Here is a 17,157-nt window from a genome sequence, read left to right as displayed (position 1 = left end):
GAAGCAAAGGGACAAGGGTGCCTTTTTAAAGCAAATTTATTCAATTCTACACATTTTGCCATGAAGCAAAGGGAAAAGGTTGCCTTTTTAAAGCTAATTTATTCAATTCTACACATTTTGCCATGAAGCAACAGGTTTCCATTTTAAAGCTCATTTAACATTTTCCACGTCTTATTTGTGTTCATATGATATCAGTAGTCGACCCCCGACCAAATTCCTAATTGGTATTTTTTGGAACCACAGTCCGTATTGTGTGGTCGGTCATGTGCGTCAAAAGACAAAGGTAAATTGCAGTTGGTCCAGAACAAAGCAGCACGTATCGCACTTAGATGTAAATGGAGGGAAAGTGTCAGTAACATGTATGTCAGTCTCTCCTGGCTAAAAGTTTAGGAGAAATTGACTGCATCACTATTGGTCTTTGTGCGAGGTGTTGATGGTACCAAACAGTCTGTTCAAGCAGTTCACACACAGTCCGGACACCCATTGGTACAACACAAGACATGCAACCAGAGGTCTCTTCACAGTCCCCAGGTCCAGAACAGGCTGGGAAACACAGTATTAAATAGAGCCATGACTACCATTTCAACCAAGTTATTAAAATGTGACATATTTCCTGAAACTGATTTTGTATTATAAAACTGGATGTATACTTTAACTAGCACATTTCAAAAAGCTATTTGACATGTGTGATCGAAATCCATCGATCTCCTTCAGAATGTACAGTTCCACAATAAGTACATAGTAAATGGTACTATACAGAAAGTTGATTCACAACCCTTGCATTCCACCTACAAGCCCGAGACAGATATAAAACAGCCTAATACTCCCTTCCCGCAGTACATAGTACAACACATACAGTGCAGCCGGAAAGTATTCAGACCCCTTGACTTTTTCCGCATTTTGTTACGTTACAGCCTCATCCTAGGATTGCTTCCCCCCCTCATCAATCTACATACAATGCCCCATAATTGCAAAACAAAAACAGGTTTTTAGAAAATTTAGCTAATTTGTATATATTACATTAATCTAAAAAAGCTGAAATATAACATTTACATAAGTATTCAGATCATTTATTCAATTGTTGAAACACCTTTGGCAGCGATTACAGCCTGGAGTCTTCTTGGGTATGACACTACAAGCTTGGCACACCTGTATTTGGGGAAATTCTGCCATTCTTCTCTGCAGATCCTCTCAAGCTCTGTCAGGTTGGATGGGGAGCGTCGCTGCACAGATATTGTCATGTCTCCACAGAGATGTTCGATCGGATTCAAGTCCAGGCTCTGGCTGGGCAACTCAAGGACATTCAGTGACTTGTCCCAAAGCTACTCCTGAGTTGTCTTGGCTGTGCACTTAGGGTCGTTGTCCTGTTGGATGGTGAACCTTCGCCCCAGCCTGAGGTCCTAAACACCCTGGAGCAGATTTTCATTAAGGATCTCCCTGTACTTTGCTTAGTTCATCTTTCCCTTGATCCTGACTAGTCTCCCAGTCCCTACTGCTGAAAAATATCCCCACAGCATGCTGCTGCCACCACCATACTTCACCGTAGGGATGGTGCCAGGTTTACTCGACGTGACGCTTGGCATTCAGGCCAAAGAGTTCAATCTTGGTTTCATCAGACCAGAACATTTTGTTTCTCATGGTCTGAGAGTCCTTTAGGTTATTTTTGGCAAACTCCTTGTGGGCGGTCATACCTTTTACTGAGGAGTGGCATGTTTGGCCACTACCATAAAGGCCTGATGGGTGGAGTACTGCAGAGACCTCCCATCTCCACAGAGGTCCTCTGGAGCTCTGTCAGAGAGACCATCGTGTTCTTGGTCACCTCCCTGACCAGGGCCCTTCACCCGATTGCTCAGTTTAGCTGGGCGGCCAGCTCTAAGAGTCTTGGTGGTTCCAAACTTTTTCAATTTGAGAATGATGGAGGCCACTGTGTTCTTGGGACCTTCAATGCTGAAGAAATGTTTTGGTACCCTTACCAAGATCTGTGCCTTGACACAATCCTGTCTCGGAGCTCTACGGACAATTCCTTTGACCTCACAGATCGATTTTTGCTCTGACATGCACTGTCAACTGTGGGACCTTATATAGACAGGTGTGTGCCTTTCCAATCAAGTTGTAGAAACATCTCAAGGATGGTCAATGGAAACAGGATGCACCGGAGCTGAATTTTGAGTCTCATAGCAAAGGGTCTGAGTACTTATGTAAATAAGGTATCTGTTTTTATTTGTAATAAATTAACAAAAATATCTAAAAAACAGTTTTTGCTTTGTCATTATGGGGTATTGTGTGTAGATTGATGAGACATCATTTTTATTTAATCCATTTTGGAATAAAGCTGTAATCTAACAAAATGTGGACAAAGTCAAGGGGTCTGAATACTTTCCAAATGCACTGTATGCTCCTATAGTCTTCACAGGAGGAGACTGATTGTGTCAGTCATGATTCAACAAGCATTCAGAATCAAGATTACACTCTGATGTGCAACACTAGGCACACCATGCACCTTTCCTTGACATACCGCACAACTTCAAACATGGCAGGTCAATTTCTAACAATAATCACTGTGCAAAAATATCAAAGTCTATGGTACGTGTATGTACTCTGTCCTCCCCATAAAAACATCATCAATCCTATCATGACTTGCTGGGCAGGTTTATACATCTTCTACACTGTAATACTGTCTACAGAACAAGGTTCAATAACATCTGTGATGTCAGGCCGCCACACCATACGAAGTGATAGATTTAACATTTCCTGTCAGGCCTGTCTGTCTCCGTTAAAGGGCAGGGAGGGACAGCACAGATACATGCTCTGGGAAGTAAAAGTCAGGGTTTGACTCCAATAGTGGTTCAGATCAACTCTGGATCAGAGATTCTATTTACGTCCAATAACATATTTCTGTGCAGGTCATGCCCCCCTCCCCCACATGCCCCCCTCCCCCCATAAAAAACAGGTATTGCTACATCAAAAAGTTTCTCAACTGATCCCTGAAACAGAATAAAACAAATATATGTTTTTCACAACACATGTCAACAAACCACCTGTTGGTCACTATCCACAGTCCCAGCTGGTGCAAAACCTTTGAATTATCAACATGTACAGTCCCCTCTCCACCTCCTATCAGCAGCCACAGCCCCAACCTTCTCCACCCATTTCTTTGCTGTTGAGTTTGAAGCTTTCCGTCACATTCTCGTTGAACATGGGTCCCCCGTGGCGCAGGATGAGCTCGGCGGCCATCTTGTTAAAGGCCTCATCCACGTTGGAGGCGTCTTTAGCCGATGTCTCAATGGCCGTCAGGAACTCCAGCTGGTGGGCCATGGTCTGGGCATCTTCTAACGACACCTCACGCTGATCCACCAGGTCAGACTTATTCCCTGAGGATAGAGAGGAGGACCAAGCAGAGGGAGGACAGATGAGAGGACAGGTGAGGAGAGGTGAGGGTGGAATGAGGTGAGGGTGGAAGAGGGGAGAGGACAGGTGGGATGAGGTGAGGGTGGAAGAGGGGAGAGAACAGGTGGGATGAGGTGAGGGTGGAAAGGGGAGAGAACAAGTGGGATGGAGGTGAGGGTGGAAGAGGGGAGAGGACAGGTGAGGTGAGAAGAAGGGAGGAGGAGAGGGGAGAAGAGGTGAGGGGGAAGAGGACAGGTGGGACAGTAGGGGAGAGGACAGGTAAAGAGGGGAGGTGGAAGAGAGGTTAGAAGGAGAGATGAGGAAGAGGAGCAGGGGTGAGGAAGAGAGGGGTGAGGTAAAGAGGAGGGGGTGAGGTGAAGAGGTGAGGAAGATGTGAGAAATAGAAGTGAGGAAGAGAGGACAGGACAGGTGAGGAAGAGGAGGAGGAGAGATGGGAGAGGACAGGTGGGAGGAGAGAGGACATGTATGGATAGGGGAGAAGTGAGGAGAGGTAAAGGGGACAGGGGAGGGAAGAGGTGAAGGGGACAGGTGAGGGAAGAGGAGAGGTGAGGGGGACAGGTAAGGGGAGAGGAGGAGAGGTGAGGACAACAGGTGAGGGAAGATGAGGAGAGGTGAAGAGGTGAGGAAAAGGAGGAGGAACGGTAAAGATGAGAGGACAGGAGGAGAGGTGAGAGTCGAGGTGGGGACACAATGGGGTATTTGGTATTTCTTCTATTTTATTAGGATCCCCATTAGCTGTTGCAGAGTCAATCAGTCCATAGGGGCCAGTCAGCCAGCCAGTCAGTCCATATGGGCCACTATGTCAGTTAGTCCAAAAGGGCCAGTCAGTCAGATAGCCAGTCAGCCCATGGGGGTCAGCCAGTCAATAGAGGCCAGTCAGTCAGCCCATAGAGGCCATTCATTCAGTCAACTTGTCAGTCCATAGGGGCCAGTCAGTCAGTCCATACATAGGGACCAGTCAGCCCATAGGAGCCATTCACTCAGTCAACGTGTCAGTCCATACATAGGGACCAGTCAGCCAGCCAGTCCATACATAGGGACCAGTCAGCCAGCCAGTCCATACATAGGGACCAGTCAGCCAGCCAGTCCATACATAGGGACCAGTCAGCCAGCCAGTCCATACATAGGGACCAGTCAGCCAGCCAGTCCATACATAGGGACCAGTCAGCCAGCCAGTCCATACATAGGGACCAGTCAGCCAGCCAGTCCATACATAGGGACCAGTCAGCCAGCCAGTCCATACATAGGGACCAGTCAGCCAGCCAGTCCATACATAGGGACCAGTCAGCCAGCCAGTCCATACATAGGGACCAGTCAGCCAGCCAGTCCATACATAGGGACCAGTCAGCCAGCCAGTCCATACATAGGGACCAGTCAGCCAGCCAGTCCATACATAGGGACCAGTCAGCCAGCCAGTCCATACATAGGGACCAGTCAGCCAGCCAGTCCATACATAGGGACCAGTCAGCCAGCCAGTCCATACATAGGGACCAGTCAGCCAGTCTATACATAGGGGCCAGTCAGCCAGTCCATACATAGGGGCCAGTCAGCCAGTCCATACATAGGGGCCAGTCAGCCAGTGAATACATAGGGGCCAGTCAGCCAGTGAGTCAGTCAGTCAATGCATAGGGACCAGTCAGCCAGTCCATACACAGGGGCCAGTCAGCCAGTCCATACATAGGGGCCAGTCAGCCAGTCCATACATAGGGACCAGTCAGCCAGCCAGTCCATACATAGGGACCAGTCAGCCAGCCAGTCCATACATAGGGACCAGTCAGCCAGCCAGTCCATACATAGGGACCAGTCAGCCAGCCAGTCCATACATAGGGGCCAGTCAGCCAGTCCATACATAGGGGCCAGTCAGCCAGTGAATACATAGGGGCCAGTCAGCCAGTGAGTCAGTCAGTCAATGCATAGGGACCAGTCAGCCAGTCCATACACAGGGGCCAGTCAGCCAGTCCATACATAGGGGCCAGTCAGCCAGTCCATACATAGGGACCAGTCAGCCAGCCAGTCCATACATAGGGACCAGTCAGCCAGCCAGTCCATACATAGGGACCAGTCAGCCAGCCAGTCCATACATAGGGACCAGTCAGCCAGCCAGTCCATACATAGGGGCCAGTCAGCCAGTCCATACATAGGGGCCAGTCAGCCAGTGAATACATAGGGGCCAGTCAGCCAGTGAGTCAGTCAGTCAATGCATAGGGACCAGTCAGCCAGTCCATACACAGGGGCCAGTCAGCCAGTCCATACATAGGGGCCAGTCAGCCAGCCAGTCCATACATAGGGACCAGTCAGCCAGCCAGTCCATACATAGGGACCAGTCAGCCAGCCAGTCCATACATAGGGACCAGTCAGCCAGCCAGTCCATACATAGGGACCAGTCAGCCAGCCAGTCCATACATAGGGGCCAGTCAGCCAGTCCATACATAGGGGCCAGTCAGCCAGTGAATACATAGGGGCCAGTCAGCCAGTGAGTCAGTCAGTCAATGCATAGGGACCAGTCAGCCAGTCCATACACAGGGGCCAGTCAGCCAGTCCATACATAGGGGCCAGTCAGCCAGCCAGTCCATACATAGGGACCAGTCAGCCAGCCAGTCCATACATAGGGACCAGTCAGCCAGCCAGTCCATACATAGGGACCAGTCAGCCAGCCAGTCCATACATAGGGACCAGTCAGCCAGCCAGTCCATACATAGGGACCAGTCAGCCAGCCAGTCCATACATAGGGACCAGTCAGCCAGCCAGTCCATACATAGGGACCAGTCAGCCAGCCAGTCCATACATAGGGACCAGTCAGCCAGCCAGTCCATACATAGGGACCAGTCAGCCAGCCAGTCCATACATAGGGACCAGTCAGCCAGCCAGTCCATACATAGGGACCAGTCAGCCAGCCAGTCCATACATAGGGACCAGTCAGCCAGCCAGTCCATACATAGGGACCAGTCAGCCAGCCAGTCCATACATAGGGACCAGTCAGCCAGCCAGTCCATACATAGGGACCAGTCAGCCAGCCAGTCCATACATAGGGACCAGTCAGCCAGCCAGTCCATACATAGGGACCAGTCAGCCAGCCAGTCCATACATAGGGACCAGTCAGCCAGCCAGTCCATACATAGGGACCAGTCAGCCAGCCAGTCCATACATAGGGACCAGTCAGCCAGCCAGTCCATACATAGGGACCAGTCAGCCAGCCAGTCCATACATAGGGACCAGTCAGCCAGCCAGTCCATACATAGGGACCAGTCAGCCAGCCAGTCCATACATAGGGACCAGTCAGCCAGCCAGTCCATACATAGGGGCCAGTCAGCCAGGCTATACATAGGGGCCAGTCAGCCAGTCTATACATAGGGGCCAGTCAGCCAGTCCATACATAGGGGCCAGTCAGCCAGTCCATACATAGGGGCCAGTCAGCCAGTGAATACATAGGGGCCAGTCAGCCAGTGAGTCAGTCAGTCAATGCATAGGGACCAGTCAGCCAGTCCATACACAGGGGCCAGTCAGCCAGTCCATACATAGGGGCCAGTCAGCCAGTCCATACATAGGGGCCAGTCAGCCAGTCCATACATGGGGGCCAGTCAGCCAGTCCATACATGGGGGCCAGTCAGCCAGTCCATACATGGGGGCCAGTCAGCCAGTCCATACATGGGGGCCAGTCAGCCAGTCCATACATAGGGGCCAGTCAGCCAGTGAATACATAGGGGCCAGTCAGCCAGTGAATACATAGGGGCCAGTCAGCCAGTGAGTCAGTCAGTCAATGCATAGGGACCAGTCAGCCAGTCCATACACAGGGGCCAGTCAGCCAGTCCATACATAGGGGCCAGTCAGCCAGTGAATACATAGGGGCCAGTCAGCCAGTGAATACATAGGGGCCAGTCAGCCAGTGAGTCAGTCAGTCAATGCATAGGGACCAGTCAGCCAGTCCATAGGGACCAGTCAGCCAACCCATAGGGACCAGTCAGCCAATACATAGGGACCAGTCAGCCAGTCCACCAATACATAGGGGCCAGTCCATACACAGGGGCCAGTCAGCCAGTCCATACATAGGGGCCAGTCAGCCAGTCCATACACAGGGGCCAGTCAGCCAGTCCATACATAGGGGCCAGTCAGCCAGTCCATACATAGGGACCAGTCAGCCAGTCCATACATAGGGGCCAGTCAGCCAGTCAGTGAGTCAGTCAATGCATAGGGACCAGTCAGCCAGTCCATACATAGGGGCCAGTCAGCCAACCCATAGGGACCAGTCAGCCAATACATAGGGACCAGTCAGCCAGTCCACCAATACATAGGGGCCAGTCCGTACATAGGGGCCAGTCCATACATAGGGGCCAGTCCATACATAGGGGCCAGTCCATACATAGGGGCCAGTCAGCCAGTCCGCCAATACATAGGGGCCAGTCCGTACATAGGGGCCAGTCCATACATAGGGGCCAGTCAGCCAGTCCATACATAGGGGCCAGTCAGCCAGTCCATACATAGGGGCCAGTCAGCCAGTCCATACATAGGGGCCAGTCCATACATAGGGGCCAGTCAGCCAGTCCATACAAAGGGACCAGTCAGCCAGTCAGTCCATAGGGGCCAGTCAGCCAGTGAGTAGGTCAATGCATAGGGGCCGGTCAGCCAGTAGATAGGGGCCAGTCAGCCAGTCCGCCCATAGGGGCCAGTCAGCCAGTCCGCCCATAGGGGCCAGTCAGCCAATCCGCCCATAGGGGCCAGTCAGCCAGTCCGCCCATAGGGGCCAGTCAGCCAGTCCGCCCATAGGGGCCAGTCCGCCCATAGGGGCCAGTCAGCCAGTCCGCCCATAGGGGCCAGTCAGCCAGTCCGCCCATAGGGGCCAGTCAGCCAGTCCGCCCATAGGGGCCAGTCAGCCAGTCCGCCCATAGGGGCCAGTCAGCCAGTCCGTCCATAGGGGCCAGTCAGCCAGTCCATAGGGGCCAGTCAGCCAGTCCATAGGGGCCAGTCAGCCAGTCCATAGGGGCCAGTCAGCCAGTCCATAGGGGCCAGTCAGCCAGTCAGTCCAAAGGTGCCAGTCAGCCAGTGAGTCAGTCAATGCATAGGGGCCAGTCAGCCAGTACATAGGGACCAGTTAGCCAGTCAGTCCATGCATAGGGGCCAGTCAGCAAGCCAGTCCATAGGGGCCTGTCAGCCAGTCCGTCCATAGGGGCCAGTCAGCCAGTGAGTCAGTCAGTCAATGCATAGGGACCAGTCAGCCAGTCCATACACAGGGGCCAGTCAGCCAGTCCATACACAGGGGCCAGTCAGCCAGTCCATACATAGGGGCCAGTCAGCCAGTCCATACACAGGGGCCAGTCAGCCAGTCCATACATAGGGGCCAGTCAGCCAGTCCATACACAGGGGCCAGTCAGCCAGTCCATACATAGGGGCCAGTCAGCCAGTCCATACATAGGGACCAGTCACCCAGTCCATACATAGGGACCAGTCACCCAGTCCATAGGGGCCAGTCAGCCAGTCAATACACAGGGGCCAGTCAGCCAGTCCATACATAGGGGCCAGTCAGCCAGTCCATACACAGGGGCCAGTCAGCCAGTCCATACAAAGGGACCAGTCAGCCAGTCAGTCCATAGGGGCCAGTCAGCCAGTGAGTAGGTCAATGCATAGGGGCCGGTCAGCCAGTAGATAGGGGCCAGTCAGCCAGTCCGCCCATAGGGGCCAGTCAGTCAGTCCATACATAGGGGCCAGCCAGTCAGTCCATACATAGGGGCCAGCCAGTCAGTCCATAGGGGCCAGTCAGTCAGTCAGTATATACATAGGGGCCATTCAGCCAGTCAGTCCATATGGGCCAGTCAGTCAGTCCATACATAGGGGCCAGTCAGCCAGTGAGTCAGTCAGCCAATGCATAGGGGCCAGTCAGTCAGCCCATAGGGGCCAGTCCGTCAGTCCATAGGGGCCAGTCAGTCAGCCAGTCCATAGGGGCCAGTCAGTCCATAGGGGACAGTCAGTCCATAGTGTCCAGTCAGTCCATAGGGGACAGTCAGTCCATAGTGGCCAGTCAGCCAGCCAGTCCATAGGGGCCAGTCAGCCCATAGGGGCCAGTCAGCCAGTCAGTCCATAGGGGTCAGTCAGCCAGTCAGTCCATAGGGGCCAGTCAGTCCATAGGGGCCAGTCAGCCAGTCAATATATACATAGGGGCCATTCAGCCAGTCAGTCCATATGGGCCAGTCAGTCAGTCCATACATAGGGGCCAGTCAGCCAATGCATAGGGGCCAGTCAGTCAGCCCATAGGGGCCAGTCCGTCAGTCCATAGGGGCCAGTCAGTCAGCCAGTCCATAGGGGCCAGTCAGTCCATAGGGGACAGTCAGTCCATAGTGTCCAGTCAGTCCATAGGGGACAGTCAGTCCATAGTGGCCAGTCAGCCAGCCAGTCCATAGGGGCCAGTCAGCCAGTCAGTCCATAGGGGCCAGTCAGCCCATAGGGGCCAGTCAGCCCATAGGGGCCAGTCAGCCAGTCAGTCCATAGGGGTCAGTCAGCCAGTCAGTCCATAGGGGTCAGTCAGCCAGTCAGTCCATAGGGGCCAGTCAGTCCATAGGGGCCAGTCAGCCAGTCAATACATAGGGGCCAGTCAATACATAGGGTATTTGGGACTTTATTAGGATCCCCATTAGCGGTTGCAAAATCAGCAGCTACTCTTCCTGGGGTCCACACAAAACATAATACAGAACATTAATAGACAAGAACAGCTCAAGGACAGAACTATACATGTAAAAAAGGTACACGTAGCCTACATATCAATACATACACAAACTATCTAGGTCAAATAGAGGAGATGCGTTATGCCTTGAGATGTTGCTTTATCGGTTTTTAAAACAGAGTGATTTAAAATAGGATGATTTATGAAGACCAGGGATAAACATTATCAAGCATGTTACTGATGTAACTAACTAGCAACCCTTTATTAGGAGTCCATCTGTTGATGCTGTACAGACCATCAGTAACATTTCAACTATTTACTAACCCTAACCCTTATTCTAACCCTTACCCTAACTTTAACCCCTAACTGTTACCTAACTGGAAATCAAATCATTCAGCTATCCATCTATAGATGGACTATCCAGATAAAGTCTGACCCTAGTAACTAACAACTAACCGATGAGCAGGGGTACAATGTTTGACCCTCCGTATTTCTTGACGTCCTCCATCCACTTGGGCACAGCCATGAAGGTTGCTCTCTTAGTGATGTCATAGGCAATGACGGCTCCGTTGGTGCTGCGGTAATAACTCTGGGTGATCGTCCTGAAACGTTCCTGGCCCGCCGTGTCCCAGATCTGCAGCTGGACAACAACATATTCAACCCAGGGTTATCTCACAGAGTTAGCCCTAACCCCGGGTAATCTCACAGAGTTAGCCCTAACCCCGGGTAATCTCACAGAGTTAGCCCTAACCCCGGGTAATCTCACAGAGTTAGCCCTAACCCCGGGTAATCTCACAGAGTTAGCCCTAACCCAGGGTAATCTCAGAGCTAGTTAACTACACATATTATCATTGGCAGTGGGCTTCCCCAGTGATTAATCCCCACGCACTGCAAGCCAGGGGAAAACAAATACATATTACAACCTGTGTTGTGATAATTGCGTTGTTTGCTCTATAACCTGTTAGTTCATATGCCTTGACACTGTGATATATTGGTCTAAGGATGAGACAAGACACAGTGGCAGAATAAATTCAACCACACCTTTGTTTCATCACCAAACCAGAGAGCAACATCTGTCTAGTGAAGTCCACAAAGCATATTGCATGTAACAAACAGTTACATGACCTACAGCAGTCAATCAAGTTAATGTTTCAGACAATGTTTGAGACCACTAAACAGCTACTAATTTAGAAACCAGGAGAGTCAGGCTACCGCAAGTCACAAAGAACCCAGGAGAGTCAGGCTACCGCAAGTCACAAAGAACCCAGGAGAGTCAGGCTACCGCAAGTCACAAAGAACCCAGGAGAGTCAGGCTACCGCAAGTCACAAAGAACCCAGGAGAGTCAGGCTACCGCAAGTCACAAAGAACCCAGGAGAGTCAGGCTACCGCAAGTCACAAGGAACCCAGGAGAGTCAGGCTACCGCAAGTCACAAGGAACCCAGGAGAGTCAGGCTACCGCAAGTCACAAAGAACCCAGGAGAGTCAGGCTACCGCAAGTCACAAAGAACCCAGGAGAGTCAGGCTACCGCAAGTCACAAAGAACCCAGGAGAGTCAGGCTACCGCAAGTCACAAAGAACCCAGGAGAGTCAGGCTACCGCAAGTCACAAGGAACCCAGGAGAGTCAGGCTACCGCAAGTCACAAAGAACCCAGGAGAGTCAGGCTACCGCAAGTCACAAGGAACCCAGGAGAGTCAGGCTACCGCAAGTCAAAGAACCCAGGAGAGTCAGGCTACCGCAAGTCAAAGAACCCAGGAGAGTCAGGCTACCGCAAGTCACAAAGAACCCAGGAGAGTAAGGCTACCGCAAGTCAAAGAACCCAGGAGAGTCAGGCTACCGCAAGTCAAAGAACCCAGGAGTCAGGCTACCGCAAGTCAAAGAACCCAGCAGCTGCTTCCACTATTCCAGCACCATTTCAACATCGTCAAATCACCTATGCTTCGTCTAATACAGTGACAACTAAAAGATACCAAAAACAATATAGTTCAATCAAAGTAAGCTAAATATGATGAGGCTCTCCATGGTTCTAATTTCTGTGTGTGTGTTCGTGCAAGTAGAAAAAACATGTTGACTCACCCTACTTATTGAGAAACGCCGATGCCATCCTCTCATGTTGACTGTCATACAGTACAAGCTTTTAGTTTTTGTCCTAGCCTACCTGGCTAAAATGCAGTGGTGGAAAAAGTACCCAATTGTCATACTTGAGTAAAAGTATAGATACCTTAATAGAAAGTTACTCAAGTAAAAGTCACCCAGTAAAATACTACTTGAGTAAAAGTCTAAAAGTATGGGCATTAATATGGAGTTGGTTCTCCCTTTGCTGCTATAACAGCCTCCACTCTTCTGGGAAGGCTTTCCACTAGATGTTGGAACATTGCTGTGGGGACTTGCTTCCATTCAGCCACAAGAGCATTAGTGAGGTCAGGGCACTGATGTTGGGTGATTAGGCCTGGCTCACAATCGGCGTTCCAATTCATCCCAAAGCTGTTCAATGGGGTTGAGGTCAGGTCTCTGTGTAGGCTAGTCAAGTTCTTCCACATCGATCTCGACAAACCATTTCTGTATGGACCTCGCTTTGTGCATGGGGCCTTCCCCAAACGGTTAGCACAAAGCTGGAAGCACAGAATAGCCTAGAATGTCATTGTGTGCTGTAGCGTTAAGCTTTCTCTTCATTGGAACTAGGGCCTGAACCATGAAAAACGGCCGTAGACCATTATTCCTCCTCCACCAAACTTTAGTCAGCGCTATGCATTGAGGCAGGTAGCGTTCTCCTGGCATCCTCCAAATCCAGACTCGTCCGTTGGACTGCCAGATGGTGAAGCATTTCCATTTTTTTTTTAAATATTTTTTATTTAACCTTTATTTAACCAGGTAGGCCAGTTGAGAACAAGTTCTCATTCACAAGAGACCTTGCCAAGAATAAAGCAAAGCGACAAACACAGAGTTACACATGGGATAAACAAACGCAAAGTCAATAACACAATAGAAAAATCTATATACAGTGTGTGCAAATGAAGCAAGGTTGGGGAGGTAAGGCAATAAATAGGCCATAGTGGCGAAATAATTACAATTTAGCATTAACACTGGAATAGATGTGCAGAAGATGATGTGCAAGTAGAGATACAGTTGTGCAATTGCTCCTGAGTCCAATGGCAGCGAGCTTTACACCACTCCAGCCGACAGTTGGCTGCTCAGCCATGGAAACCCATTTCATGAAGCTCCCGACAAACAGTTATTGTGCTGACGTTGCTTCCAGAGGCAGTTTAGACCTCGGTAGTGAGTGTTGCAACCGAGGACAGACAATTTTTTACACGCTTCAGCGGTCCCGTTCTGAGTTTGTGTGGCCTACCACTTCGCTGGCTGAGCCGTTGTTGCTCCTAGATGTTTCCACTTCACAATAACAGCACTTACAGCAGAGAAGAAATTTGACAAACTGACTTGTTGGAAAAGTGGCATCCTATGGCGGTGCCACGTTGAAAGTCACTGAGCTCTTAGGTACGGGCCATTCTACTGCCAATGTTTGTCTATGTTGATTGCATGGCTGTGTGCTCGATTTTATACACCTGTCAGCAACAGGTGTGGCTGAAAAAGCAGAATCCACTCATTTGAAGGGGTGTCCACATACTGCTGTATATACAGTGAGTAGTGGCAGCATAGAGACCCTGAGGGATGACTGCTCTGATAGATGGCGGCAGAGCTGGACCCTATTGCAAATGCTCGCTGGCTTCCCTTGGATTCAATGCTATGGGTGTCAATAATGTCATACATCATCACTACACACAGAGCTGTTTCGCTTTCTCGGGTGGTTTCTCTGGTGAGTGTCCATTCAGCCTCTTGCGAATTGAAGGAAAATGATGAAACACAGAGTAACGAAATAAAAATATTTGATGTATTTATTTTAGTGGGGGATCAATTTTGAGGGGAAGCCTGGCTTCCCTTGGCATCCATGAATACGCGCCACTGTCTATTGTTGACTTTGGTTAACAGTCACATAGGCTAGGCTTGGGAATTGATCAATTCACTTCAGGTTACTTTAGCTATAGCTACTAACCTTCACTCTCTTCCCTTGAATATCCATTGTCTTCATGGTAAAGTCCACTCCGATGGTATTTCCTTGTCTTTCCATGAAATTACCAGACTTGAACCGTTGAACCACACAAGTTTTGCCAACACCTACATCTCCCACTAAAACTATTTTAAAAACAAAGTCATAGCTGTCATCCGTCTCCAGTAACGTTAATGACATTGTCGATGCGACTGGTGGCTGTTTCTTAGATAACTACAAAGTTATCGTCGATGTTACATGAGTGTTTTATAACAACGCTAGAATATTATCTGTCTACAATGCAAAACTGACGTGGAGAAAAGTCGGCACCAACGGAATTGCCAACGCGGAAGGCAAAAGTACAGTTTTAGGTATCCTTCAACCGCGCCTGACTGTTTCAACACGGACTAGATAAACGCTATTCTCATAGGAGTCCATAGTATACAAAGTGGAGGACCGTCACTAGGGTCCTAATAACAGCTGTTATTTCAGATTTATTTGCAACGCATTCAAACAATTTACAATTGTAAAATGCAATCCATGCAAATGGTACAAGATTAGGGTCAGATAATATTATAAAACAATCTAGAATAAGGCTAATCTGGGTGTTTTAAAAGCATTTAAAATATATAAGTAATTTGACATGTTTGGAGTTTAATTTAACAATAATTTGAATGATGAAATCCCTAATACAACACAATCATTATCGTGGCATGTATTTTATGTTATTGGACATGTGATGTTGTTAACATTAGGCCTATAGATGACAATTTAATTTAGAGAACTTTTCAATTCTAACATTGTGAGGCTTCTCCCACCGCTGACTTTGCAATGACAGCTGGGGTGTATTCATTCCGCCAATTTGGTTTCAAAACATTTCTTAAACAGAAGCAAACATGGACGAAATGGGGAGGGACTAACCTGAATTTGCCAAACACTTCTGGGGTGTATTCATTAGTCAGATTCCGTTGCAAAATGTTTATTAGTCTGTTGCGAAACCGTTTATTGTTGACGTTTACTATCTAGGAACCAAATTGAAGGAAACAGGATCTAACAAGGAAGGACCTACATGAATTTGTCCAAATGAAAGTCTTGTTTTCATTTGAATTAACAGTTTCCATTGCAACACATTTTGTAACAGACTAAACATTTTGCAATGGAAACCTGACTAATGAATACACCCCTGGGGTTTAAGAACCAAACAGAAGTAAAAAGAGGAAAAGGAATGAAATGTGGCAGGATTAACCTGAATTTGTCCAATAGAAAACTCTTGTTTGCGTTTTCCTTTGAAGTAAATGGTTTCTGTTGTAAAAAACACTTTGCAACAGAATCGGGGTAATAATTACACCCCTGCGCCACAGATAGAACAACGAGCCTGATGTTTCACCAGATGTACAAATCTAAAGCATCCGGTTGGCGTTTCCACTCACTGCTAAATATGGTGAAGAGAGGAAGCCTAGTTGCGGGCCCATTGGAAACGACAGTCTGATACACTGGTGGCAGAATCTGCATAGCTTATTCTACAGGCTAAACCCAATGAGGTAGGCTGACGGCGACGTCGTAGAGTCGGAAATCGCGGGGAGTAGTGCGAATGAAATGGAGGAAATGGAGAACAAGTTGGTGAAGCAACAGCTGTGATGGAATGTGAACAATATGGGTGTCAGTTCTGATGGAGAAAAGGTTGAAGAGCAACATCTGTGATGGAATGTGCCACGAGCCTACCAGACAAGCTAAATAACTTCTATGCTCGATTCGAGGCAAGCAACACTGAAGCGTGCATGAGAGCATCAGCTCTTCCGGACGACTGTGTGATCACGCTCTCCGTAGCCAATCTGAGTAAGACCTGGGCCTGCTGTCAGACTGATGGAGCTGACATGGATGTACCTGTAGTAAGTGGGCCTACTGTCAGGACTGGTGCTTCTGATGGCCCTGGCATGGTTTGGAGACCTGTTCAGAAATCTGGTGCTCATGAATGTAGACTGTCAAAGGACACTTTGATAATGAATAAAGTTGACTTAATAGCCTTTATTGGTAAGGTTATCAATACGACTCGGCTTGTGGAAAGCAGAAATGCCAGGTCGAAGGTTATTGTGGAGAAGGCAAAAGAGATAGAGGGTAACAGATGTTATTGTTGAAATGGTTGTTGACATGCTGAACAATCCTAAGGGTGAAGTTATTTACAATGACGGCCTACCAAAGGGAAAGGCCTCCAGCAGGGACGGGGGCTGGGATAATTAAAAATATATATAAATATAGGACAAAACACACATCACGACAAGAGACAACATAAAGAGAGACTTAAGACAACAACATAGCAAGGTAACAACACATGGCAACACAACATGACAACAACATGGTAGCAACACAACATGGTACAAACATAATTGGGCAGACAACAGCATTACAGTACATTTTTTGCTCATGATTTGGTTCCCCGTGTTGATAACCTGAAATGTAGGAGAATGTGAGATATGGTAGCCTAATCTTTGGCATTTTGTAATAATTTACAATATTGATAGTCAAGGGGTGATGCGCATGTTTCGGCCGGCAGGGGGAGCCGCTCGCTCCAGTGGTTGCCCTCACGCGTCTCCCTCTAAAGTGGCTCGTGCTAACCTGACTAGTCAGTGAGTCAGTTTGAACAGGAGTGCCAAGCCACCTAAAAACAAAACATTTTAAACGTTGTCATTACGGTGAGCGAGTTAGAAAGCATAGGATGTGACACCAAGTTAGGCGGAGTGTAATGATATGATTGTTGTTATTTCTTAATAATGTTTTCATAGTTCAATTCATTTATAAATGTATGTTAGCATAAAAGCCAACGTCGGCTAAAATTAGCTCCAGTCAAGCTAGCCTGTCGTAGTCGTGGCGACAGAACCAGCTAACGTTCTCACAGTGTAAACAAAGGGAAGCGTTGTAGCTTGCTGTTTTTAGGGATATGTTGAGAATTGCATGATGAACATGTATCTATTAGATACGATAGTAAATAATAGTATAAAAAGATTGTTGGCTATTTACAATTGTACAAGAGTAGTCAAGTCAGTTAGCCCAGTCAGTTG

At 48.7% G+C, this 17,157-nt stretch overlaps 1 protein-coding gene across 1 annotated transcript; it reads right to left on the bottom strand.

Moving 5' to 3' along the window:
* Nucleotides 1–2,202: 2,202 nt before the first annotated feature.
* rab43 (RAB43, member RAS oncogene family) lies at nucleotides 2,203–14,538 on the bottom strand. Its single transcript, XM_020482292.2, has 3 exons — nucleotides 14,108–14,538; nucleotides 10,514–10,697; nucleotides 2,203–3,371 (listed from the first exon to the last, which is right to left on the bottom strand). Exons 1-3 carry the CDS (start codon nucleotides 14,300–14,302, stop codon nucleotides 3,118–3,120), a joined length of 633 nt encoding a protein of 210 aa, XP_020337881.1. The 5' UTR covers nucleotides 14,303–14,538; the 3' UTR covers nucleotides 2,203–3,117.
* Nucleotides 14,539–17,157: the final 2,619 nt, after the last annotated feature.

The sequence above is a fragment of the Oncorhynchus kisutch genome, linkage group LG5, assembly GCF_002021735.2.
Source record: "Oncorhynchus kisutch isolate 150728-3 linkage group LG5, Okis_V2, whole genome shotgun sequence".
In the NCBI taxonomy this organism is placed as follows: Eukaryota; Metazoa; Chordata; class Actinopteri; order Salmoniformes; family Salmonidae; genus Oncorhynchus; species Oncorhynchus kisutch.
This window is presented reverse-complemented; position numbering and strand designations above follow the sequence as displayed.